Source organism: Chrysochloris asiatica, unplaced genomic scaffold (assembly GCF_000296735.1).
Source record: "Chrysochloris asiatica unplaced genomic scaffold, ChrAsi1.0 scaffold00130, whole genome shotgun sequence".
NCBI lineage: Eukaryota > Metazoa > Chordata > Mammalia > Afrosoricida > Chrysochloridae > Chrysochloris > Chrysochloris asiatica.
The window spans coordinates 8,503,966-8,528,701 of NW_006408648.1; the positions used below are offsets into that span (position 1 = coordinate 8,503,966).

Below are 24,736 nucleotides of genomic sequence, written 5' to 3' on the forward strand. Positions count from 1 at the left end.
GAAGGAATACACAGAGTCACTGTACCAAAAGGAATTGGTTCATGTTCAACCATTTCAAGAGGTAGCATATAATCAAGGACCAATAATACTGAAGGAGGATGTCCAAGGTGCATTGAAGGAATTGGCAAAGAACAAGGCACCAGGAATTGATGGAATAAAATGGAAATCTTTTCAAGAAAGTGAGGTGGCACAGAAAGCATTCATTCATCTCTGGCAAGAAATTTGGAAGACAACTATCTGGCCAACTGATTGGAAGAGATGCATATTTGTGCCCATTCCATAGAGAGGTGACCCAACGGAATGCGGAAATCATCGGACAATTGCTTTGATACCTCACGCAAGTAAAGTTTTACTAAAAGTAATACAGAAATGGCTGGAAGCATACATTGACAGAGAACTTCCAGAGGTTCAAGCCGGATTCAGAACGAGGGATATCATTCTGATGTCTGACAGATCTTGGCTGAAAGCAGAGAATTTCTCCTTTTATCATGATATTATTTACTAGTCCAGTTGTGAGGATTTCTGTTTTTTTTACATTGAGATGTAATTCATGCTGAAGGCTGCAGTCTTCAATGTTCATCAGTATTTTAAGTCCTCTTTGCCTTCATCTGCATATCACAGATTGTTAATGAGTCTTCCTCCAATCCTGATGCCACATTCTTCTCCATATAATCCAACTTCTTAGATTATTTGCTCACCACACAGGTGGAATAAGTATGGTAAAAGGATATAACCATGGCACACACCTTTCCTGATATTAAACCATTCAGTATCCCATTGCTCTGTTGAAATGACTGCCTCTTATTATATGTACAGGTTCCTCATGAGCACAATCAAGTTATGGAATACCCATTCTTCACATAGCTTGTCATGGTCTACACAGTTGAAAGCTTTGCATAGTCCATAAAGCACAAGCAAACATTTTCCTGATATTCTCTGCTTTCAGCTAAGATCCATCTGACGTCAGTAATGATATCCCTAGTTTCACGTCCTCTTCTGAATCCAGCTTGAGTTTCTGGCAGTTCCTTGCTAATGTACTGTTGCAGCCATTTTTTAATTATCTTCAGCAAAATTTTACTTTCATGTGATATTAATGATGTTGTCCAATGATTTCCACATTTCATTGGATCACCTCTCTTTGGAATGGGCACAAATATGAATCTCTTCCAATTGGTTGGCCAGATAGCTGTCTTCAAAATATCTTAGCATAATTTGTGTGAATGGCTCGAGTGCTCCATCAGTTTGTTGAAATAGTTCAATGTGTATTCTGTCAACTTCTGGAGCCTTGCTTTTCATCAATACCTTCAATGCAGCTTAGACTTCTTCCTTCAGTATCATCAGTTCTTGGTTATATGCTACTTCTTGAAATGGCTGAACATCAACCATTTCTTTTGTTACAGTGACTGTGTATACATCTTCTGTCTTCTTTGGATACTTACTGCATCATTCAATATTTTGCCCATGGAATCCTTCAGTATTGTAATGCTAGGCTTGAATGTTTTCCTTCTGTTCTTTCAGCCTGAGAAATGCTGAGTGTGTTCTTCCCTTTTCGTTTTCTAATTCCAGGTCTTTGCACATTTCATTATAATACTTAAGTCTGTCTTATCGAGCTGCCTTTGAAATTTTCTGTGCAACTCTTTTACTTCCTCATTTCATCCAATCGTTTTTATCATCTCTATGCTGGAGAGCAAATGGAGTTTTTCTTCTTTTTTGAACAAGTTCAGGCCAGCTTTATTAAAGAAAACAAAAATTGTATGATTTATTTTTCACCAGTCTGTTCTGGCATGCTTCTAATGATATTGGAATCACCTGGATTCTACCTGCAGTGTGCAAACTCTGGAGGACTTTCCAAACGCTGTGCCCAATTCAATATTATTGCCTCTCTAGTGATGGGCACCAGTTTTGACCAACATGGCGTAGTACTATGTCTCTGATTTCCTCAAGGCCGGGCAATTGTTGGCGAGGATGACCAACAACTTCGCTTTGCCTTGCCTAATCATCTTCAGAGTCTGCTTGTACACCAGCATGTATTTTCCTCTTTTCATAACAAGTTGGAGCCTAGAGGTGATTGCCTCCAGTGACTTTTTCATCTTCGTTGTGCCCACCATCTTTCCACCTTAGGTGTGGGATGGCCCCTATCCAAGAGCAGTTGTCAAGATGGCCAGGAAGGGATAAAGGTGGAGTCTTTTCTGACATCCATTTTGGTCTTTTCTTTCATTCTTGTTTGTTTAATCACCTTTTGCTTTCTTCCTGTATGATGTTCTTAATGTCATCCTACAATTCTTCTGTTCTTAGGTCATTAGCGTCCAATGAATCAAATCTGTTCTTGGGATGGTCTCTACTTTCAGGTGGGATATGTTCAAGGTCATATTTTGGATCTCGTGGAATTGTTTTAATTTACTTCAGCTTCAGCCTGAACTTGGTGGTGGTTATGGGCCATGGAGTTGGTTTTGACTCATAGCAACCCTGTACACGGTTTACGAGGTTGTAAATCTTTATGGGAGCAGAAAGCCTCATCGTTCTTCTGCGGAACAGCTGGTAGTTTCAAACTGCTGACCTGTGGTTCGCAGCCCAGTTCATAACCACTACGCTACCAGAGCTCCTTTCATATGGGCAATTCATGGTTTGTTCCACAGTTAGCCTCTGGCCTTGATTTGGCTGATGATGTGAAGCTTTTCCCCGGCCCCTTCCCACAGATGTAGTCAATTTGATTCCTGTGTATTACATCTGGTGAGGTCTATGTTATAATTTCCTTTTCTGTTTTTTGAAAAAGATATTTGTAATGGATAAGTCATCGTTCTTAAAAATTCTATCATGTGATCTCCAGCATCATTTCTATCACCAAAGCCGTATTTTCCAACTCTTTGCTTCTAACCATGCATTAGAATCACCAGTAATTATCATCTTGATTGTATGTTTGATCAATTTCAGAATGAAGCAGTTGGTAAAAATTTTCAATTTAAACATCATAGGCTTACCAGTTGGTGGGTAAATTTGAATAATAGTGGTGTTAATTAGTCTCTCTTGTAGATGTATGGATATTATCCTATCACAAACAGCCTTGTACTTCACGATACATCTTGAAATGCTCTTTCTGAAGATGAATGCTATGTCATTCCAGGTATAGTTAATCAAGTGATTGTCAGATTCAAAATGGCCAATACCAGTTCAAGTCCTGGTGTGGTGAGCTGGACTGCAACGTCAGTTTGAATTGCACAGTCAGTGGTTCAAACTCACCAGTCACTCCTTGGGAAGCCTATACAGAGTTGCAATGAGTCGGAACCAGCTCGATGGCACTTAACAACACCAACAATAGCAATGCCTAGGATATCAATCTTTACATGTTCCATTTCATATTTGACAACTTCCAATTTTCCAAATTTTAAAGATTTCCTTTGTGCATTCTATGTTCCGATTATTAATGAATGTTTACAGCTGTTTCTCCTCATTTTAAGTTGTGCCACATAAGCAAATGAAGGCCTCGAAAGCTCCATTTGTGTCATCATGGTCAACTCTACTTTGAGGAGACTGCTTTTCTCCAGTCATATTTTGAGTGGCTTCCAACCTGAAGGGCTCATCGGACAATGTTTTGCTGTTATTCGTAAGGTTTTCAGTGGCAACACATTCAGGAGTAGTTTGCCTCTTCTTTTCTAGTCTGTCTTAGTCTGGAAGCTCAGCTGAAACCCATCCACCATGGGTGACCCTGCTGGTATTTCAAATGCTGGTGACATAGCATACAGAATCTACACCACCACCATCTGCATATTCTGTTGTTGTTGTTAAGTGACGTCGAGTTGGTTCCAACCCAAAGTGACCCTGATAGGGTTTCCTAGGAGCAGCTGGTGAGCTTGAACTACCAACCTTGTGGTTCAAACCAACATTGCAGTCTGGCGCCACACCACGAGTCCCCCGCATATAGATAGTATTTAATAATGACAGTCTGGGTGAAATCAACAAGGGCATGGGTATAGACTGAGAAGAGGGCTTATGTCTGAGCCACGGGCATTCGAGCATTTACAGGTCACAGACATGAGGAGGGAGTTGCCAAGGAGAGAAGGGGAGGAAAGCTGGACACCTATTAGGACCTGAGAGTCAATGTGGGGAGAAGTGTTTCCCAGAGGAGGGAGAGGTCAGGTACCCTGAGGATTCACATCATGGTATCCCTGCAACCTTGATGAGGGTAGTCTCAGGGCCTTTCTAGAGGAGGCCCTATCCTTAGGGGAGACCAGATGGAGAGAGATCTGGGACTACAGAACACAGACCACTCTCTGGAGTTCTGCTTTAAAGGGAGCAGGGTAGTAGCTCCAAGATGGACACCAAGACAGGGCATGCTTATGTTTTAAAGATGCTAGAAATCACATTTGCACGTTGGTGGGAATGATCCAATTATGAAGAAGTTACTGATGCAGAAGGAAGGGATAGTTGTGGGGTGGATGTCCCTGGGTAAATGAAGCTCACAGAATTTTCCTCCAAGCTCCTTCAGTTCCTCTTGGGAGCCAGTTGAGGCTAGTTAAGGTCTCTGAGGGGATTTGGCTGGCCCTTGTGGTCCACTCCCACCATGGTAGTCCCAGCCCTGGCTCACCTGGGCCTTGTCCAGAAGTCCATACACCGTGAAGATGTTGGTATCAGAGCGAACCATGACGGCGTGGGATGGCATGTGTGCCAGGTTGCATTCTGAGAACTGGGATACCTCAGCCCGAGCCCCATTGGGGCACAACAGCTCATAGTCCTTGGACTTGAGCTCTGCAGCCCAGGGCTCAGGATTGTGGCCTAAGGGGACAGGAAGGGAGAGAGAGAGAGAGAGACTGCTTTGCTCCTGCATCCACAAATCATTCACTGGGGGGACTGGTTCTCCAGCTGTGTAATCACTAGGACAAGGGGATCTAGTTGTGTTGATATTATTAGTGAGAACTGAGTGTGCAGCAAACACTTTAAAAACCTTGTTTGATCATCACAACAGTAATTCAGGACAGGCATTACGACCCCATTTAACAGGTAAGGAAACTGAGGCTTGTAACCACTACCCCATCTGTGTGCTTTGTGTTTTGGCTCTGGGGTAGGGTCGGTTTCTGAAGGTGGTGGTTGACCTCCTCCCCTAAAGACTGACATTCTCAAACTGGAGGTGGTATACCATCACCCACCTATGGGTCTGTAGGATGCAGTTTAAAGGACCCCAGGGAGCCCTGGTGTGGCGCTGTGGGTTAATACGCTGGACTGCAATGTTGGTTGGAGCTGCAAGGTGGGCAGTTCAAGTTCACCAGTCAGTCCTTGGAAACCACCTATAGAGTTACTATGGGTCGAACCGACCTGACGGCACTTAACAACAACAACAATTACAAAAGACTGTCAAGTTAGTGGAGTCCTTGTGTGGTGCTGTAGGATAAGCACTGGACCACAAGGTCAGCTTGAACCAAAGGGTTGCCAGTTCAAATTCACCAACGACTCCTGGGAAACCTTAAACAGGGTGACTGTGACTTGGAACTGACTCAATGGCACTAACAATAACAACAACAAGTTAGGGCCCAGGAGCTGCATTTTAAACAAGTGTTCCAGTAATTCTGAAGCAAATGGTTACTTCAAAGTATCCTGAGATACACAGCCCTTGGGAGTCACGTTATTTTTGTGTTTCCAGGTATTCACTGAGTAGTCACTTTCATCCTCTCCCAGAAGGCACTTGAGAAGAGTCCAAGAACATAGATAAAGAGAAACGAGAAATGAGCTGCACTGGAAAGTGGGACTCAGGAGATGCCTTTCTTCAAGGGAGGCTCCAGAGCCCCCACTTCTCCCCTGACTCCATCCCAGGGCCAAAGAGTGGATAGCTGTGGGCCAGGCAGAGCGCCTTGTTTGTGGAGCTGGGCAGGAGAGAGGCACCTGGAACCCTCTCCAGTTCTGTTACAAATGGTATCCTTCACAGGCATGGTGGGGTCAGAGTTTTGAAAGATTAGTCAATGTTTTTTTCCTGCATGTCATGCTTCCCCTTAGCTGACTCTCAAAAGTAGGCCTTTAAGGGCTGTGTCTCCAGAAGGAGACGTATTACGAAAAGATAAAGAAGATGGGAACTCCAGCCTGGGATGTGAGCAGTGCATGCAGGGAATACAAACAACAGGTGCTGTGGGGAAACAGGCTTCAGTCTTCAAAACCCAGCCAGTTGCCAAGGAGTTGACTGGGACTCAGGATGGCCGCATGTACGTCAGTGGACATGTTCTCTGTAGGGTTTTCCGTGTTTGAGTTTTCAGAAATAGACTGCCAGGTCTTTTTTGTGAGGCACATCTGTTGTTAGTTGCTGTGGGATGGGTTCTGATTCATAGGGACCCTATGCACAACACAATAAAACACTACCTGGTCTTGTGCCAACCTCACAATTATGATGTTTGAGCTGATCATTGCTGCCAGTGTCAATCCATCTCGTTGTGGGTCTTCCTCTTTTTTGTTGACGCTCTACTTTACCAAAAATGATGTCCTTCTCCAGGGACTGGCCCCTCCTGGAAACATGCCCAAAGTATAAGACATGAAGTCTCAATTTGCTTTCTTGCTCCTAAGGAGCATTGTGGCTGTTCATCTTGTGAGACAGATTCATTTGTTCTTCTGGCGATCCATGGTACTTTCAATATCCTTCTCCAACACCACCATAACTCAAATACACTCATTCTTCTCCAGTTTTCTTTACTCATTGTCCAAATTTTATGTGCATATGAGGCTATTGAAAAGACCATGGCTTGGGTCAAGTGCACTTTAATACTCAAAGTATGCTCTTTAACATTTTATAGCAGTCTTTTGCAACAGATTTGCCTAATGCAGTATGTCGGTTGATTTTTTGACTACTGCTTCCATGAATGCTGATTGTGGATCTAAGCAAAATGAAATATTTGACAACTTTGGTCTTTTCTCATTTATCATGATGTTATTTATTGCTCCAGTTGTATGTTCATTAAAAAACTTTTTTTTTTTTTTTTTTTACATTGAGGTACAATCCATTCCGTAGGCTGGAGTCTTTGATCTTCATCAGTAAGTATTTAGAGGCTTCTTGGGCTTCCAGCAAGTAAGATTGTGTCATCTGCATATGTTGTTAACCCGTCTTCTTCCAATCTTGATGCCACATTCTTCATACAGTCCAGTTTCTTGGATTATTTGCTCAGCATACAGATTAAGTATGGTAAAAGGATATAACCCTGATGCACACCTTTTCTGATTTTAAACCATCCTGCATCCTTTGTTCTGTTCTAACAACTGCCTCTTATTCTATGTACAGGTTTCTCACAAGCACAATTAAGTGTTGTGGAATACTCATTCCTCACAATGTTATCCAGAGTTTGTTATGATCCACAGGTCAAATACCTTTGTGTAGTCGCTAAAGCACAAGTAAACACCTTTTTGGTATTCTCTGCTTTTAGCCAAATCCATTTGACGTCAGCAATGTTACCCCTCATTCCAATGATCTTCTGAATCCGCTTGGATTTCTGGCAACTCCTTGTTGTTATACTACTGCAATTGTTTTTAAATTATCTGCAGCAAAAATGTACTTACATGTGATATTATTAATATTATTCAATGATTTTCACATTCTGTTTTGAATAAACACAAATATCTAGCTCTTCTAATTGGCTGGCCAGGTAGCTGTCTTCCAAATTTCTTGGCATAGATGAGTGATTGCTTCCAGCACTGCAGCAGTATGTTGAAACATTTCAATTTATTTTCAATTAATTCCTGGAACCTTGTTTTTGGCCAATGCCTTCAGTGCAACTTGGGTTTCTTTCTTCAGAATTGTCGGTTCTTGATCATACGTTGCCTCTTGAAATGATTGAGCATCAACCAGCTTTTTGGTACACTAACTCAGTGTATTCCTTTCATCTTCTTTTGTTGCTTGCTGCATCACTCAATATTTACCTGTTGTTGATGTTGTTGCTATGTGCCGTGGAGTCAGTTCCGACTCATGGCGACCCTGTACAGGGTTTCTGAGGCTGTAAATCTTTACGGGAGCAGAAAGCCTCATCTCTCTCCCGTGGAACAGCTGGTAGTTTTGAACTGCTAACCGTGAGATTAGCAGCCCGATTCGTAACCACTATGCTACCAGAGCCCCTTAATATTTACCTGTAGAATCCTTCAATATGGAAACTCAAGGCTTGAATTTTGGTTTCAGTTCTTTCAGCTTGAGAAATGCTGTGTTCTTCCCTTTTTGGTTTTCTAAGTCCAGGTCTTTGCACAGATCATTAATTTGCACATAATATTTATTTGACTTTGTCTTTTTGAGTTACCCTTTGAAATGCTCCGTTCAGCTCTTTAACTTCATATTCACCTATACTCATGAGTAAAGGCAATGTAAAATAAGCACTAGACTGCTAAATGTAAGGTCAGCGATTCAAACCCACCAGCAACATCTCGTAAACCCTGAACAGGGTTGTTATGAGTTGGAACTGACATGAAAGCACTTAAGAATAACAACATACTCAAGATTAAGTTTCATAATCTCTTTTGACATCCATTTTGGTCTTTTCCTCTTTCTTGTCTTTTTAATGACCTTTTGCTTTCTTTCTGTACTGTGTTCTTGACGTCATCCCACAACTCTTCTGCTCTTCAGTCATTAGTGTCTAATGCATCAAATCTGTTCTTGAGATGATTTCTACATTCAGGTGGGATGTGTTTAAGGTCACATTTTGGCTCTTGTAGACTTGCTTTAATTTTCTTCAGGTTCAGCCTGAACTTACATATGAGCAATTAATGGTCTGTTCTACAGTTTGCCCTGGTCTGATTTTGGTGATACTGAACTTATTTGATGTTAATGAATGTCTTCATTGTCTCTTTCTACAGATATAGTCCATTTGATTCCAGTGTGTTCCATCTGGTGAGACCTTTTATGTTATTTTTAAAAAGGTATTTGCAATGAATAAGTCATTGTCTTGCAAAATTCTATCATGAGATCTCCACATCATTTCTATCAGCAAGACCATGTTTCCAACTACTGATCCTTTCTTTTTGTTTTCAACTACCACATTCCAAAATCATTATCAGTGCAACTTGATTGCATATTTTGTCAATTTCAGTCTGAAGAAGTTGGTAGAATTCTCTAGTGTTATTAACTGTCCTCCCTGTACATGTATGGATATTAACTTATTACAGACAGCACTGTACTTCAAAACAGATCTTGAAAGGTTCTTTTTGACAATGAGCGAGATGCCATTACTCTTCAGTTTGTCGTTCCTGGCATCTTAAATCATATGATTGTGATGTTAAAAACGGCCAATACTAGTCCGTTTGAGCTCTCTAATGCCTAGGATATCGATCTTTATATGTTCCATTTCATTTTGGATGACTTCTACTTTTCTTAGATTTATACTTTGTACACTCCATGTCCTGATTATTAATGGATGCTTGCAGCTATTTCTTCCCATTTTGAGTTGTGCCTCATCAGCAAATGAACCTCCATCCATGTCATTAAGGTCAACTCTACTTTGAAGAGGCAGCTCTTCCCCATTCATATTTTGAGTGCCTTCCAAGCTGAGGGACTCATCTTCTAGCACTATATCAGTGTTCCACTGCTATTATAAGGTGTTCAGTGGCTAACCTTTTAGAAGCAGTGCGCCCCTCCTTCCTAGTTTATCTTAGTTTGGAAGCTCCATTGAAACCTGTCCAGCATGGGTGCCCTTGTTGGTATTTAAAAATGCTGGTGGTATAGCTTCCAGCATCACAGCAACACACAAGCCACACAGTACAACAGACTGACAGAGGAATAGTGGGAGACACCTCTGGGTGGACTCAAACCAGCAACCTTTCAGGTAGCAGTTGAGCATGGCTTGCATTACCCAGGGACTCCCCTTCTTCAAGAAATATAGATTCTCTGACTGGTGGCAAACAGGAGGGTGGTAGTGATGTAAGCTAAGGTTTAGGGAGTCTTGTATCAGAAAGTTCCTGGGTGCTTTCTCCCAGGTGAGAGATGATTCCAGATGGTGTAGTATGTCCTGGGGCAGGTCCTACCTTGGCATAGATGTGTGTTGGGGGGAGGCTGCAGCATGACTTCTTATAGGGGGCAATGAGCTGATGACCCTGCTACCCCCTCCTCTACTCACACACCTTGGCACTACATAAATGTTCCCAAAAGTCTGTGTTTCTGTGTGTGGGTGTCTCTTCAAATGATTGATTGAGATTGAGTTTCTACCATTTCGGTGGGATAGGGGCTGGAACTCCAGAATGATAAAGGTAAAGATGTATCTTGCATATCTGCTCTGTTCTTAACCACAGTGCTCCAGATTCTAGAAGTCTTCTAGATCTAGTGTCTCCCAGTGACCACCCAGGACTCCAATCCCAGCAATACCCAGTGCCTGGATTGTGCTGGGTACTAGGGAACAGCCCCCCTCAGACACCTGGCCCACGTCCCCTCACACACCATTTGTGTTGTCAAAGACAGTTGTGTGCTTGACGAAGGCAACATCCCCAGCATTCTCTGTGAGGCACCTGCAGACAAGGGGACAAGGAAGATAATGGGCAGGAGGAGCCTACCTTTGGCTCCGAGTGCAGACCCACCCACAGACCCATTTCAGATACCTGAAGGCGCCACTGAAGCCGTAGTACCTCTCTTGGCTGTTTCCCACACACCTGTTGCGGCCCTGCTCATCACCCACACACAGCTCACACAGCGAGGACGGGTAGCTTTTGGGGTTGTTCACAGGCACGCAACTGGCACTGAAGAACTCGCTTACAGCTGGGTAACAGGAGAAGGGGCTGTGATGAAGGGGTCAGCAGGCAGCGCAGGCCAGGATAGAGGCCTGGGTCACTCCCTTACAAATCCACCTGCTTTGTTGGGCCCCATGGCCAATACCACCCATCTGTTCCACTTCACACCCAGCTCAGAGCAGCAGTCCTCTGGGATGGCGGGGAAGGAGAGAAACTCTATCAACACCTCTGATAAGTAGTCACCCAGTCTGTGCTTGGATTCCCTCAAGTACAGAGGGCTCACCACCTTATTGGCTATTCTGTTCCAGTCAGAGCTGTCTGGTAGTGGAAGCAACCAACCCCAATCCATATCTCTATGTACTTGGTGTGTGGTTAGAAAATAATGGTTTTCCCCTGAGCTGTCAGCCCCAGGACAGAGGTCAGTCTTCCCAAGGATCTTAGCAGCTTCCTATTGCCTTCCTTTCATCATGAATGTTGCAGGATTTAACCCATAGGAAGAAGGGCTTATGGTGGGTGGTTGGTGGACATCTCTTCTTCTGCCTCTCTGCCCCCACCCTGATTCAGCACTTATTTAAGCAGGTTCCTAACATTGTCCATAAAGGTCCCCCAGTTTCTTGGCTGGACAGCAACACAGCCATGCCCACTGCCCACTCCCACGGCCCACTGGTGCTAGTTCCACATCCACTGAGCCTGCTTTGGGTAAGTGGGTAGGCGTAGGTACCCTGGGTCCTCCAAAGACTGGACAGACACCCCTTACTGTTAAAGGTGTGGCCAAGAATATTCCCAAACCTTCCGGAGAGCAAGGGGTGGGTCCAGGAGGAAAAGTTAGTTAATCTTCTCTCAGGTGCTGCCTTTGTGTGGGGTCCTGCTGGAAGTTGACCACTGTCCCCAGTCAATCCCAAAAGGGGGTTCCCTCGTCTCTGATCGGGCAGGTGGTACCTGTGAGGATGTCGCAGTCCTTGGGCCGGATGAAGCCCCTCTGAATGAGGGAGCCCACGGGGACGTCCCAGCCTGCGGGGTTGCCGAAGCCAGGGTGGCAGGAGCGCTTGCCCCGAAGCTCATCCATGGTGAAGGCGTAAGAGCTGTTCCGCTTCACCACGGCCACCACGAAGTACGAGTTGCTCTTGTCCTCCGCTGGGGGTACGGGGTGGGGTGGGGTGGTGGTGGTGGCATCACATGAGGGGCTCCTCAACTGCCTTCCCTGGGTCTCAGCAAGGGCTGGGCGGATCTTCATCGGACGCCCTCCCCCTCAAAGCCCACTCCCTTCTGTCTCCCTCCCCTCAGCTACCATCCTAGTCTCCCAGCTCTGACTGCTGCTCCATCCCACCCCCACCTCCACTGCTCCCAGCAGTCTTCAGGTCAAAGAGATTTCTTTCTTTCTTCTACCTAAGTAATGGCTGGATTGCGGGACCCTGCCCCAGAGCAGCTCTGTGCTTTCAGAACCCAGGACCTTAACTACATAAGGGACAAAAGGGAGAGTCCGTCCTGACACCCAGGTGGTGTTTTTCTCCCTCCTGGAGAAAAGTAGAGGCCTAGTTAGCTGAGACGGACAGAAGCTTTTTCACATTTAAGTGGAAGGGGCCAGGGAAGAGGGCAGAGGCTAAAGCCCCAGCTCAGGCTGCTTCCAAGTGTGCATGTGTGACAAGGACCGTGAACCTCTGGGGGCAAGTCCATGGGCCACTACCGTCAGGGCTGGAGGAAGCCAGGAGACCTCTCTTTTGTATGCCCAGGCCTGAATGCTAAGGATTTTATATGTCTAAGGGTTCTAAAAGTAACCACTCATTCACTGCTATTGAGTTGAATTTGACTTATAAGAACTCTGTATAAGAGGGGTTGTTGCAAAGTCGGTTCTGTCCTATAATAACCCTGTATAGGCTGGTGAGCTTGAACTGCCAACCTTGCAGTTCAAACCTACTTTTCAGTCTAGCACATCAACCCACAGCAACACACCAGAACTCCACAGCAGGGGGGGGGGAGGGGGGGAACATGAAATCATTTGGTCTATCCCTGCTAAGGCAACCACATTTTCAACTGTTGTTGTTATGTGCCATTGAGTCAGTTCCAACTCATAGACCCTGAGTAGGGTTTCTGAGAAGCAGCTGGTGTGTTTGAACTGCCTACCTTTCAGTTTAACAGTTCAGTGTTTATCCTAACAGTGGCCTGCAAAGCTTGCTGAACTCATGTTTACATTTCAACCCTTTACAGAAAGTTTTGTTAATGTGCTAGACTTTCTCATTGAACAGATGGGGAAACTGAGGGCTAGGACCCGAGGGGCTTCCCTAGTGAAAGATAGCAGTCACCCCAGGGAGAGGGAAACTGAGTGAGAGGTGACTGAACCCAACCCTAGAGAGTAGGGGGCCCCTCCAGCCCCACCCCGCTCTTTCATACCACTTTCTGCCTGAGGCCCTTGGGGAAGCTTCATAGCCTGGCCTCCTGGACCCAGCTGCTGTCCCAAGGAGCTGGGTGGAGTTTTTGAAAATGGCTCAGAGGGTACATATGTAAACAAATATCAACAACCACAAGCTGAGGCTGGTGACTGGCACCTACACTCACCTGAATAGTGCTCCCCGGCAGCTGGAACCAGGCCATACATCTTCCCTGCCAGGTAAATGTCTTCACCCCTCAGCGTCACAGCGTCAATTTGCCCAGCCTGTAGGGAATAGAGGAAGAGGTCCAGCAGGATGGCCCTGGATGTTGGGTTTGTTCCCACAGTGCCAAGGCCTGGTTTCTTAGGGATTGGGGAGCTCAGGCTTCCCTAGGGAACCTGGGTGGAGAATTCCCCTCCCCATCCTGACGGCTGAAACCAACCAACACTGGCACTTTCATGTTCCAGGCCCTGCCTGAGCCAAACATTGCATGATCCCTGCCCTAGTGCTTGGTATCAGGTCTCCCCATGAGTCTCCTGCATTGTGAGGATGGGGACACTGGCCCAGGCCGGGGACACAGCAGGAATGTGATACACATGTCAGACTCATGTAGAATAGATGGCTGAGCCAGGTCTTAAAACATGGCAGATCCAAGGGCCTGTCAGAGGAGGCTCCAGGCTGAGGATGAAAGAAAACCTCCCTGAAGAGAAAGTAGGAGGGACTCAGGGCCAGGACCTCCTCCCTCAGGCTCTCCTGTAGCCCCACTTGCCCATTCTTCACAGCTAGTCCCTCAGAGCAACACAAAGGAGTTGACTAGTAACCAAGCCCAGCCCCTATTGTCTCCCAGCCACAATTTCCACATCTGAGAATGGGGATGATTGTCCTCACACCACAGAGTTGTAAGGATTAAATGAAAGACTCCACAGCAGTGCTTTAGCACACAAAAAATGGTAACTATTTTGAGGGGTCCCCTTTATATTCTCAGGTTCTATGGCCACGGCAGGGAGGGGTACCCTGATGGACTGTGGCCCAACCTAAAGCCTCTCTGATGAAGGTCCTCTATCTCAGGGTCCCATAAGGGGATAGTCCAGGAACCCAGGGGCTGATAGGTTGTTGTGCCCTGACCAGTGATGAACGGTAGGGTCCCAACCCTGACTGCAGGACTTCTGGGGCTCCTCTGTGTTCTGGCCTCCAATTGCTCTCAGAGAATCAAAGTAGGGTCAGTGTGTCTAGACGCAGGTGGAGGGCCTAGCCCCCAAACTAAAACCCACTATTGTGTAGTCAGTTCTGAGTAGATCTGCCAATAGGTGTGGTACTCTAAGATAAGCACTGCATTACGAATCACAAGGTCAGCAGTTCAAACCTACCAGCTACTCCTCGGAAACCTTATACAGGGTCACTATGAGTCAGAACCCACTAGATGGCACTTAGCAACACAATCTTTATGGAATCCTGGTGTGGCACTATAGGAGAAGTGCAGCATCGCAATGTCAGTTTGAACCACAAGGTTGGCCTTTCAAACTCACCAGTTACTCCTCAGAAACTCTACATTGGGTTGCTATGAGTTGGAACTGACTTGATGGCACTTTACAACAATCTTCTCCCTGAGGAGTTTTAACCACTGACTTTGTGGTTAGCAGCTGAACCCACTAGGCTAGTTGTTGTTAAGTGCCCTTGAGTCGATTCCGACTCATAGTGACCTTGTATAGGGTTTCTGAGGAGCACCTGGTGAGTTTGAACCGCTGACTTTGTGGCTCAAACCAACAGTGCTTATCCTACAGTGCTATACCAGGACTAGTGGTGGTTATGTGCCATGGAGTCGGTTTCAACTCATAGCCACCCTGTAGAGGGTTTCCGGGGCTGTGTATCTTTACGGAAGCAGAATGCCTCATCTTGCTCTAGTGAAACTGCTGGTAGTTTTGAACTGCTGACCTTGAGATTAGCAGCCTGACTCATAACCACTATGCTACCAGAGCTACTTAGGACTCCTAGTTGTTATTGTTAAGTGCCATCGAGCTTGTTCCCACCCATAGTGACCCTGTATAGGGTTTCCGAGGAGTAGCTGGTGAACTGAAACTGCGGACCTTGCAGTGAAAACTGACTTTACAGTTCAGCGCATTAACCCACAGCACCATACCAGGATTCCATAGGACTCCTAGTTGTTGTTGTTAAATGCTGTCAAGTCAGTTCTGACCCATAGCGACCCTGTATAGAGTTTCTGAGGAGCAGCTGGTGAGCTTGAACTGTTGACCTTGCAGTTTAAATGGCTTGCAGTCTGGCGTGTTAACTGACAGTGCCACACCAGGACTCTGGGACTCCTAGTAGTTGGGCCAAATCAATTTAATGGACCATGAAAAGCCATTCAAACAAACAAACAAACAAAAAACTAATATAGAATGCATCAGAAAATTGGATACTTGCACTTAGTAAGGGTAAGCATTTTTTGTGAAATGATTTTCATTTATATATACAAGGGGCTTCAAAAAATTCATGGGACAAATAACAAGAAAAGATCATGGAATTTTTCCATAAACTTTTGGAAGCACCATTGTATATGAAGAATATGCATTTCTCACATATTTATACCTGAAAGTTTTTGTGAATTATATTGTGATATAAAATGTATTTGTTATTGAGAATTACTGCCAATGAACTTTAAAACAAAAACCCAATGATCTAAGCTAAGCCCCCCTCATTATGCAAATTGGGAAACTGAGACTCAGAATGTGAAGGGACTGGTCCCGCGGTCAGTCAAGGCAAAGCTAGGCCAGTCTTGTACTCCTTCTGCCCAGATCAGTGAAGCTCCCCGCCTGGCCCCTGGGTCCACTCAGCCCCTCCCTGGCATGGCCCCCACCTGGATGTGCTCCATGCAGTGCTGGGGGGAATCAGCCGACACACACTGGATCTCCGGCTTGAGCTTCTGCCGGCTAAAGGCCACAGCCATGTCCCCACACTTCTGGATCTCGGGAGTGGACAGCACACACCAGCGCAGGTAGGGTGGAAGCCCTGCATGGATACACACATGTGGTCATTGCCAGGCTCACTGGGCGCCAGGGAGCAGATCACATGGCTTGACCAGGTGAGGATTGTGGAGCTAGAACCTCAGTAGAAAGAGATTGGAGCCAGACCCAAGGGAACTTCAGACTCTTCCCCTTGTTAGCTTGTGGCTGATTCCATTTTCTTATACGGAGAGCACTTAGGCAACGGTCCCTCTTTCATGGGGCTGTGAGGAGGCTTGAAGCAGGTCATGTGTGTTGAGTATCCAACCCTGTGCCTGTCTCACCATTTCTCTGACTGAAGGCAGAGTGTGGGGTGGGTGAGGTGGAATTAGGGAGAGGGGTAGAGGCAGGAAGTGGCTGTCATGGGGTGGGAGGAGGATGAGGGAGACATTGTGGGGAACTGATAGGACTTATGTCCCCCTCTGTGGTTCCTGGACAGACCATGGTATCCTGGATCCTGATACTTTGAGTGGGCAGGACTTCCAGACATAGCCAGACACCAGATACCAGAGTACTTTGTCTCCAGTCCCCAAAGGCAAAGAAGTAGAAGTGACAGGTTCGCACAGACACCAAGAGGCACCAAGGCCTCCCAGAGTGAGTCCTCACCTGACCACCAACCAGAAAGCCCTGTCACAACCATGGTCAGGTCAGCTGGAACTAGGAGGAGCAAACAGGTGGACTTACGGTTGGGATCACAGAGGAGACCCTTCATGGCATGCAGGTACTCTTGGCCTAGCCATGCTTCGTATGTCTGGGTAGCAATGGGCACCAGCTCTGAAGTGGCATCTTTGAACAGCAGGTTCTTCTGGCCATAGGCCTCAGAACTGAACATCTGGAAACTGCTGCCCTCATGACTGAACAGACGCTGTGTGCAAAGGGAAGGGGTGGAGCTGGGTAGGGTGCTGCAGGGGCCCCCGCCCCACCTTTCCTCCCAGTTCAGCCACCATCTCCCTTTTCCTGTGACCTCAGGTGCCCACTCTTAGGACCAGATGAGACCACCTCCTCCACAAGCCACCCCAGGTCTAGGTCTCCATATAGGCCTGATCTTCAGCCTGGCCACACTCAGCTGTTTGTAACATGTTTTAGGGCCTGGTTGTGGGGTATATGAAGATAAGCAATGGGGCTCTGGTTGACCTGAAGAAAAGTTCTAAGGAAGGACTCCTTCAAGGGCAGTGTAAGTCTGCATGGGCAACTCAGGTGAACGCCAAGGAGCTGGTCTGGCTCAAGATGACCCTGCTGTGTGTCTTGTCCCCAGGGACCTCCTGCTAGTGCTGACTCTGAGCTGGCTCCTTGCTCAGGGCCTAGCCTGGGCTTTTGATCCTGCTGCTCAGGGAGGAGCAACTGCCTTCCAGGCTCTGTCAACCCAGGATGCTTTTCAGCATAGTTCCTGGCTCCTGCCAGGGACAGCCAGGTGATGGTTCAGGGACAGCCAGGTGGCATGGGGTAAGAGTCTGATACTTCTCTAGGGTCAATCTTTAATTCTGTAGTTTTAATGAAAAAACAAACAAAAAAATAACATAAACATATCTTTGATCTTTTAGATGGCAGTATTATAAGCAATACCACCCACTGCCATGCCTACATTTAGGATAGTGTTTATGACTATTGATGAGATATCAAAGGCAGCCCTAAGTCACACACAATAGGTTTGTAACAAGTGCAGGCCCAGGGTCACTACAGCGCCAGGCACAAACCAAGGTTTGTCTAAAGTTCAAGCAGAGGGAAGAGGTGAAGCACATACAGATTCTAGAGCCAGACAGTCTGGGTTCAACTGCTGGATCTGCCACTTGGCCATGCTATTTAACCCTGGGGGCTTGGCTTCCTATTTCAAAAAGGAACATATTAGTATTACCTATAACACCTGGCTTGTAAATGTCTCTTTTGACAATTATTATCATTGATTAATGTGATAGTAAGGATGGGGCAAAATAAATATGAATAGACAAAACTGCAGACACGTAAGCAGTCAGAAACTTATCTCCATGTTGTAAACAGCGATTTCAGCGAAACATGATCACATTTAACGAATGGCTAACAACAGCAGGAACAATCCCTTGAAATGTGTTGTGTTACCATTTTGCTAATACACTTATTGACCCTAGTTTTGGTTTCAAGAGCCACTAGAACAAGGAGCTTTTTCAGAGGGGCTGTGAGTCTCTGGGGCCCCTCTTCCAGTTCTCCTTGCTTAGTCTGTCACTCATTCACACTGATCCTACACAAGCTTGCTGGGTGGGGTCTGCCCCGGGGAGCATCCTGTTGTGGTCCTGCGCACCCATCCTGGTGAGAAACAAGCATGTCCAGCACCACGGGGTGCTCTGGACTCACCTGGCCTTCATTGAGTAGCCGGAAGATGAGGCCCCCGTCCATGTCAGGGCGGACCACCACAGCATGAGCTGGAACCCGAGCCAGGTGGCACCGCCTCCATTCAGTGACGTCAGCCCTGCTACCATCCCGGCACAGCAACTCGAAGTCTTTTGACATCAGCTCTTGACCCCAGGAAGGCAGGGTTTTCCCTGGGAACACAGGAACACTGTGGTGAGCCACCCCTTATCCTGAGAGAAGCTCAGGAGATTCCTGGAGAGAAAGTCTTGGGAGAGGCGAGGGTGTCATAGGCCACAGACAAAGTATGAAAGAAACTCATCTAGCATGTGAGAACCCAGAACTGAGAATGAAGAACAGGAGCTTGATAGCTTTATCTCACAAAACCTGTGCCTCAAAAAAAACCAAAACCAAACCTCCCGCCATTAATTTGATTCCAACCCATAGAGACCCGACAGGACAAAATAGAACGGCTCCATAGGATTTTTGAAATTCATCTTTCTCCTGAGGAGCAAGTGAGTTCCAACTGCTGACCTGTAGCACTCCAATGCTTAACGTCGTGCATCGCTCCAATGCTTAACCTAGTGGTTGTGTGTCATAGACCCTGTACAGGGTTTTGAAGGCTACAAATCTTTACAGGAGCAGACAGCCTCATCTTTCTCACTTGGAACGACTGGTAGATTTGAACTACTGATCTTGCAGTTAGCAGCCCAGATCATAACCCACTATGTTACCAAGGCATAGGAATCCTGGTGTGGTTTCCAAGGGTTTAGTGCTATAGGATAAGCACTCGACCTCCAGATCAGTTTTCAGTCTCAAGGTCGGTGGTTCAGACTCACCAGCTGCTCCTCGGAAACCCTATACAGGGTTGCTATGAGTCAGAACCGACTTGATGACATATAACAAACATTTTTGTGGGATCATGTAAACTTTGTTCACTCCAAAGCTATTTAAAAAACCAAAACAAGAGAGTAACAGTTTGGAAAACTCCATAAAGGTCATTTTTAATAGCTGCATGACAGTTTATAACACTGTTAACAATTACTCGGTACAATTCTACTCCCCACTCCCAACTTTTCTCTATTTTTAAGCTACTGAAAACCGGCTGTTTGTTGAGAACAAGCTGTGATATCATCTGGCCTTTCCTTGAGATAAATGCGTCTTTCTAGAATTTCGATCTGCCACTCCTGTTTCTCATTGCTATGGATGATGAAAGTCATGTGACTTTATGACTTCAGACATTTAGGTCAATTCCACCCTTTTCTCTTGCCGATTTTAGGTACTCTTTTTAGAAAACTATTTCCTTATATTACCATCAAAACTTAAAAAGCTGATACATCCCAATACATCCCTATTCTTTCCCTACGGTACAAACTCTCTTTTGCTTAAAACATTTTGGGGCCCAAGTCTATGTCACCCTAGTTTTGTAAGATTGTCCTGCTCTGGGGACAGCTAAACTCGAATCTGAGGTCCTAGGTTCTTCATAAGGTGACTGGTGGCACAGTGGTCAGGCATCAGGCTACAAGGTAGACAGTTCAAACACACCTGTCACTCCACTGGAAACAGATGAGGCTGTCTGCTCAGGTAAAGATTCACAGCCTCAGAAACCCTTCGGAGAAGTTCTACTCTGTCTTAGAGCTTCCTTTGAGTCAGAATTCAACCCGGCCGCAGTGGGTTTGATTTGGTTTTAGTTTCTCAAATTGGGTTCATGTTGTTTGTCTCCATGAAGGTCAGACTACATGATTGGCTTTCTGATTTACAAGCCAATGATGAATAAAATAAGACAATGATTTTTTTAAGACATACAATGATCAGACATTCTGAAATAGATAAACTAGAGACAAAAGTCTAATCAGCAATTTGCAGGGAGGCCTGAGGAGAGGGAGTAATTACAGAGGTACAGGAGGAAATTTACAGGGAATGGGGGTTGAAGTGGGAAATGGCCTATTATAGATTTTGATAGATTATGCATCACCAATACATGTATGTTTTAGCAAAGCTCATACAACCATCCTTCAAAACAGTGAATTTTGCTGTATGTACATTATGTTGTTGTTAAGTGCTGTTGAGTTGTTTCTGACCCATAGCGACCTTGTAGAGTTCCAAGGAGCAGCTGGTGAGCTTGAACCACCAACCTTGTGGTTCAAACAATTTTGCAGTCCAGCGCATTAGGCAACAGTGTTACACCAGGACTCTGTATGTACATTATACCTAGTTTAAAAATATATATCAGGCAAATACAAATGGAAAGACATTCTATGAAATAACAGGTCTTTTGAATCACAAGGCCGGCGGTTCAAACTTACCAGTCGACCTTCGAAAACCCGATACTGGGTTGCTATGAGTTGAAAACGACTCGATGGCACTTAACAACTACAGCAAGTCTTTAAAAATGACAATGTCATAAAAAAAAAAACAAAGATAATAAATTGTTCTAAGGAGACTAATGAGACATAAGAACTAAATACCATGTATTAGATTAGACTCTGGACCTAAAACAAAAAAAAACTCAAAAACTTACTATACAGTTAGAATTGAGAATGAATTTGGAATATAGGGTGCAGATTAGATAATATTGTACCAATGTTACATTTCCTGAACTTGATAACTATACTGTAGCTAAATACACCTCCTAGTTCTCAGGAGATACATGCTGACAGATTAAAGGGCATGATGTGGGCAGATGTACTTTCAGATATACATACATGTAGAAAGAATGGTAAATATGGCAAAGTAGTAAAAATTGGAATCCGGGTACAAATATATAGGAGTTCTTTGAACTATTCTCATAACTTTTCTAAAGCTTCATTTTTTTCAATGTAAATAAAAAAGAAAATGAGACCGGTGTAAAAGAGCAACCATAATAGCAAATGAACTCTCCAGGGTGGAAATTGTTTTAAAATGGGGCAGGCTGCCATCTTTTTGGGATGGTTTTAATACAACTTGATCAGGAGAAGGGACGGGTGTTCTTCAAGTAAAAGAGAAAATTGTCAGAAAGGGATTCTAGATCTGTTGTGCAGAAGTCTGCGAAGTATTGAAACTTTCCTTTTCTTTTTCTTTTAAAGAACTCAGTCTTTAAGTGGAATCCTTGGGTGTTGCAAATGGCCAAATGCTCTGCTTCCTGGGGAGAAAGGCCTCACGATTTATTTCGGAAAAACCAGCCGTCAAAAACACTCTGGAGCACAGTTAACTTGACTCTAAGTGGTTTTCATCTTTAAGTGAAAAGGAATCTGATTCCGCTATGTGGAGCAGAGCTGTCTACCCACCACATAACTAAGGCACATCAGTCTTTGAAGTTCATAGGTGAGACCCACCTTCTCCTTTTCATAGATGGGAGTGGCACTTCACCCAGAGAATCCTCAGAGCAGCACTGAAGAAATAGCACTCTGCTCCCGCCCCATCAGAGTGACCCAGGACGCTGCTAGAGCCCGCTCCCTCCCACTCAGCTCCCTCCCACTCACCGTCTGTGTTTTCCAGCACCGTGCTGTGCTTCACGAAGGCCACTTCCCCTGCCCCTTCCGCCAAGCACCTGTGGACAGGAAGCAAGTGAGCCTGGGTGGGTTGAGCTCCTCTGAGTCTCCTCACCCTTGCTCATCAACCCACTCTGAACTCTGGGGATCTGCTCCCTGACTTGTTTACCAAGTGGTGTACGCTTTGTAACCTCCCCAAGCCTTCCTCTGTAAAATGGAGATAACAAAGCAGCGTCCCCAAGTCTGCTATGAGGATGAGAGATTCCCCGAGACCCTGTTCTAGCTCAGGCAACAGGCAACAGGTACTGCTCTGCCATCATCTGAGCCTCAGCACTCAGAAGATGCTTTCACCATGAGTCAGGGGACTGGACTAGAAGACATTTTCACGACATTCTGTAAAGTCCTCAGTAGAAGAGACATGACTTTTCTGGATTCTCTGTACTTTACTGCCTAGTGAGGGAGGCAGGCCGGACTCTGGGCAAAAGAGGGGCACCTTTAGGAGGAATGGGTGGAGAACAGGGGAAGAGTGGGCAGGCAGGAGTTTCCCACTGGTAGACACTGAGGACCCTTTCTTCTACCTGTGGCCAAAACTGCAGCCCACACCCAGAATGCCGGCGCCAGCAGGTTTGACCCTCCCACACTGGGGCTGGCAGCAAGAGCAGCTTGAGGGCTCTGAGGGCTCTGAGGCCTAGTCCCGGCTAGTATGCTTTCTCACTGGGGGAGTTTGAATTTGACTACAGATTCTCCTGGATTCCGGATACCTTGTCTATACTGCCATCTTGAATCAGAGGCAGGGACAAGGCTGGCCAGGGGTAGGAGGTGGGGGTAAGGAGTGTTGCTGCCTCCCTCACCCCAGCCCTCCCTGCTGGTCTGAGGTACCGGTTTGGGGACAGAGCAGTGGCAGAGGCTGCTTTTTCCATTTTCCTTTCTCTGAACTCTCACATTGCTAAATATACCAAACATGTTGATTTTATGAGCAAGTCTAGTTTGGCATAGTCCAGCTTGATGTTTTTAAACCAACCATGAAATACATAAAGGGTGCTTTGACGAGAGGCCACAGGGCTTGGTCACTTCCCCCTTGATGACTTACTTGGTGTCAAGGTGTTTTTCCTGACTCGGGTGCCCTCAGAGCCTCTCCCCTGACTCAGCCTCCTGTGCCAACAGCCCCCTCCCCAGTCCTCTCACCGGAAGGCCCCGCTGTAGTCGTAGTATCGCTCCAGAGGGCTCTTGTCACATATGCCCTCCCCAGAGGTGTCACCCCTGCACAGGCGGCAGAGGGATTCGGAATAACTGGTCTCTCCTGCCCCAGGGACGCAGCTGCCCCCAAAATAGTCACTGACCGCTGCAGGAAGGAGACAGAGAAAGGTGGGTCAGTCAGATCCTATCCTGCCCCCCACCCCAGGTTTGTGGGTGAGCGATCACGTAGACTCCACTGAAGCTTCTCCTCTCACCTTCTCACAGTAGGCTGGAGGAAAGCTGGGGAATTGGATCAGATTTGTGATTCCCAGATAGGGTCCACAGAGTTAGTGACGGGTAGGGGATTCATTATTGTTATCCACAAATGGCTCAGGGCAATAAAACACACGTTGCTGTTGGTGGTGTTAAGTGCCATTGAGTAGGTTCTGACTCATAGTGACCCTGTATAGGGCTTCCAAGGAGCACCTGGTGAGTTTGAACTGCTGACGTTGTGGTTAACAGTCCAGTCCTACAGCATCACACCAGGGCTCCATTGACCACACAGGGCAACTAATATCCATGAAACCCTCTTCTCATTGTGGCTTTCAGTTAAGAGTCAGTTATGTGTAGTTAATACAAGCGGGGAGAGAAATGATGACTTAGTGAGTGTAATTAATTTGACAGACAACACCACTTTCAACCCTCAGGCCGGGGAGGAAAGCAGTAGCAGGAGGCCTTGGTGGTAGAGTACTGAGACAACGTGCCCACTCCCTAGGCAAACATCAGCCCTGTGCTGAAGACAACCTAGTGCTGGGGGTGATGAGCAAGATGCAGGCTCAGCACCAAAGCCAGTCATGCCGTGCTCCTTACCTGGACAGTCTTCCTTTGCTGTTCTCCCAGGAGACTGAATATTTAATAAACGTGCCAGTGATTGAGTCAACCAACACCTGGCCACCATCTGAGAGGACATGGCTTCTAGGTTCTCCTGAATTGTGCTGGTTTACACGACTGGTTGTGTTGGGTATCTCTGAAACAAGCTCCCCTTCCTATTGGAACTGTACAGGGGGAGTGAGTACATGCGTGTTCATATATGCATGGGCACACACCCATGTGATCACTCAGTACTTGCATGTGTGCTCATGCGTGTGTTCGTGTACATATGTTTATCTGCATGTTTTTATGTGTGTGCATGCACAACAGTGAGGACTCCACTGGGAATAAGGAGGCACAGAAGTAGAATTCATGTGCTAGCCTCCTGGACTGAGCACACTCCCCGTGCCGTGCCTGGGACTGAGGTTTTGTGAGAATTGTCTCAGTCGTCACAGTTCACAGCACTGGACCCACCCACTACTGTCAAGTCAACTCCAACTCTTAGTGACCTTGTGGTTATGAGTTCAAAACTACAGTCATTCCGTGAGAGAAAGAGGAGGCTTTTTGCTCCCGTAAAGATTTACAGCCTCGGAAACCCTATATAGGGTCACTATGAGTCGGAACTGACTCCATGGCACACAACCACCACTACCACTACTAGTGACCCTATAGGACAGAGCAGAACTGCTCCATAGGGTTTCTGAAACTGTCAATCTTTACAGAAGCAGATTGCCTCAACTTTCTTTCAAGGAGCGGCGGGTGGGTTTGAACCACCAAACTTGAGGTTAACACCTCAAAGTTTAACCACCACATTGGAAGGGAAGTGTTAATTTTCCTGTTTTGCACACGAGAAAACTAAAGTTCCATGAGG

At 46.0% G+C, this 24,736-nt stretch overlaps 1 protein-coding gene and 1 pseudogene across 1 annotated transcript in view; both read right to left on the reverse strand.

Moving 5' to 3' along the window:
* Positions 1–24,736, reverse strand: part of MFI2 (antigen p97 (melanoma associated) identified by monoclonal antibodies 133.2 and 96.5) — a 41,625-nt gene that overhangs the window by 5,304 nt on the left and 11,585 nt on the right. Inside the window, exons 5-14 of the mRNA XM_006869442.1 lie at positions 23,005–23,161; positions 21,811–21,878; positions 18,356–18,543; positions 16,715–16,895; positions 15,886–16,037; positions 13,219–13,315; positions 11,605–11,799; positions 10,537–10,693; positions 10,379–10,446; positions 4,583–4,770 (exon numbers count right to left, since the gene is read on the reverse strand). Coding sequence (XP_006869504.1) covers positions 4,583–4,770; positions 10,379–10,446; positions 10,537–10,693; positions 11,605–11,799; positions 13,219–13,315; positions 15,886–16,037; positions 16,715–16,895; positions 18,356–18,543; positions 21,811–21,878; positions 23,005–23,161 — 1,451 coding nt within the window. The remainder of the gene's footprint in view (positions 1–4,582; positions 4,771–10,378; positions 10,447–10,536; positions 10,694–11,604; positions 11,800–13,218; positions 13,316–15,885; positions 16,038–16,714; positions 16,896–18,355; positions 18,544–21,810; positions 21,879–23,004; positions 23,162–24,736) is intronic.
* On the reverse strand, positions 1,760–2,108 carry LOC102816640 (annotated as a pseudogene).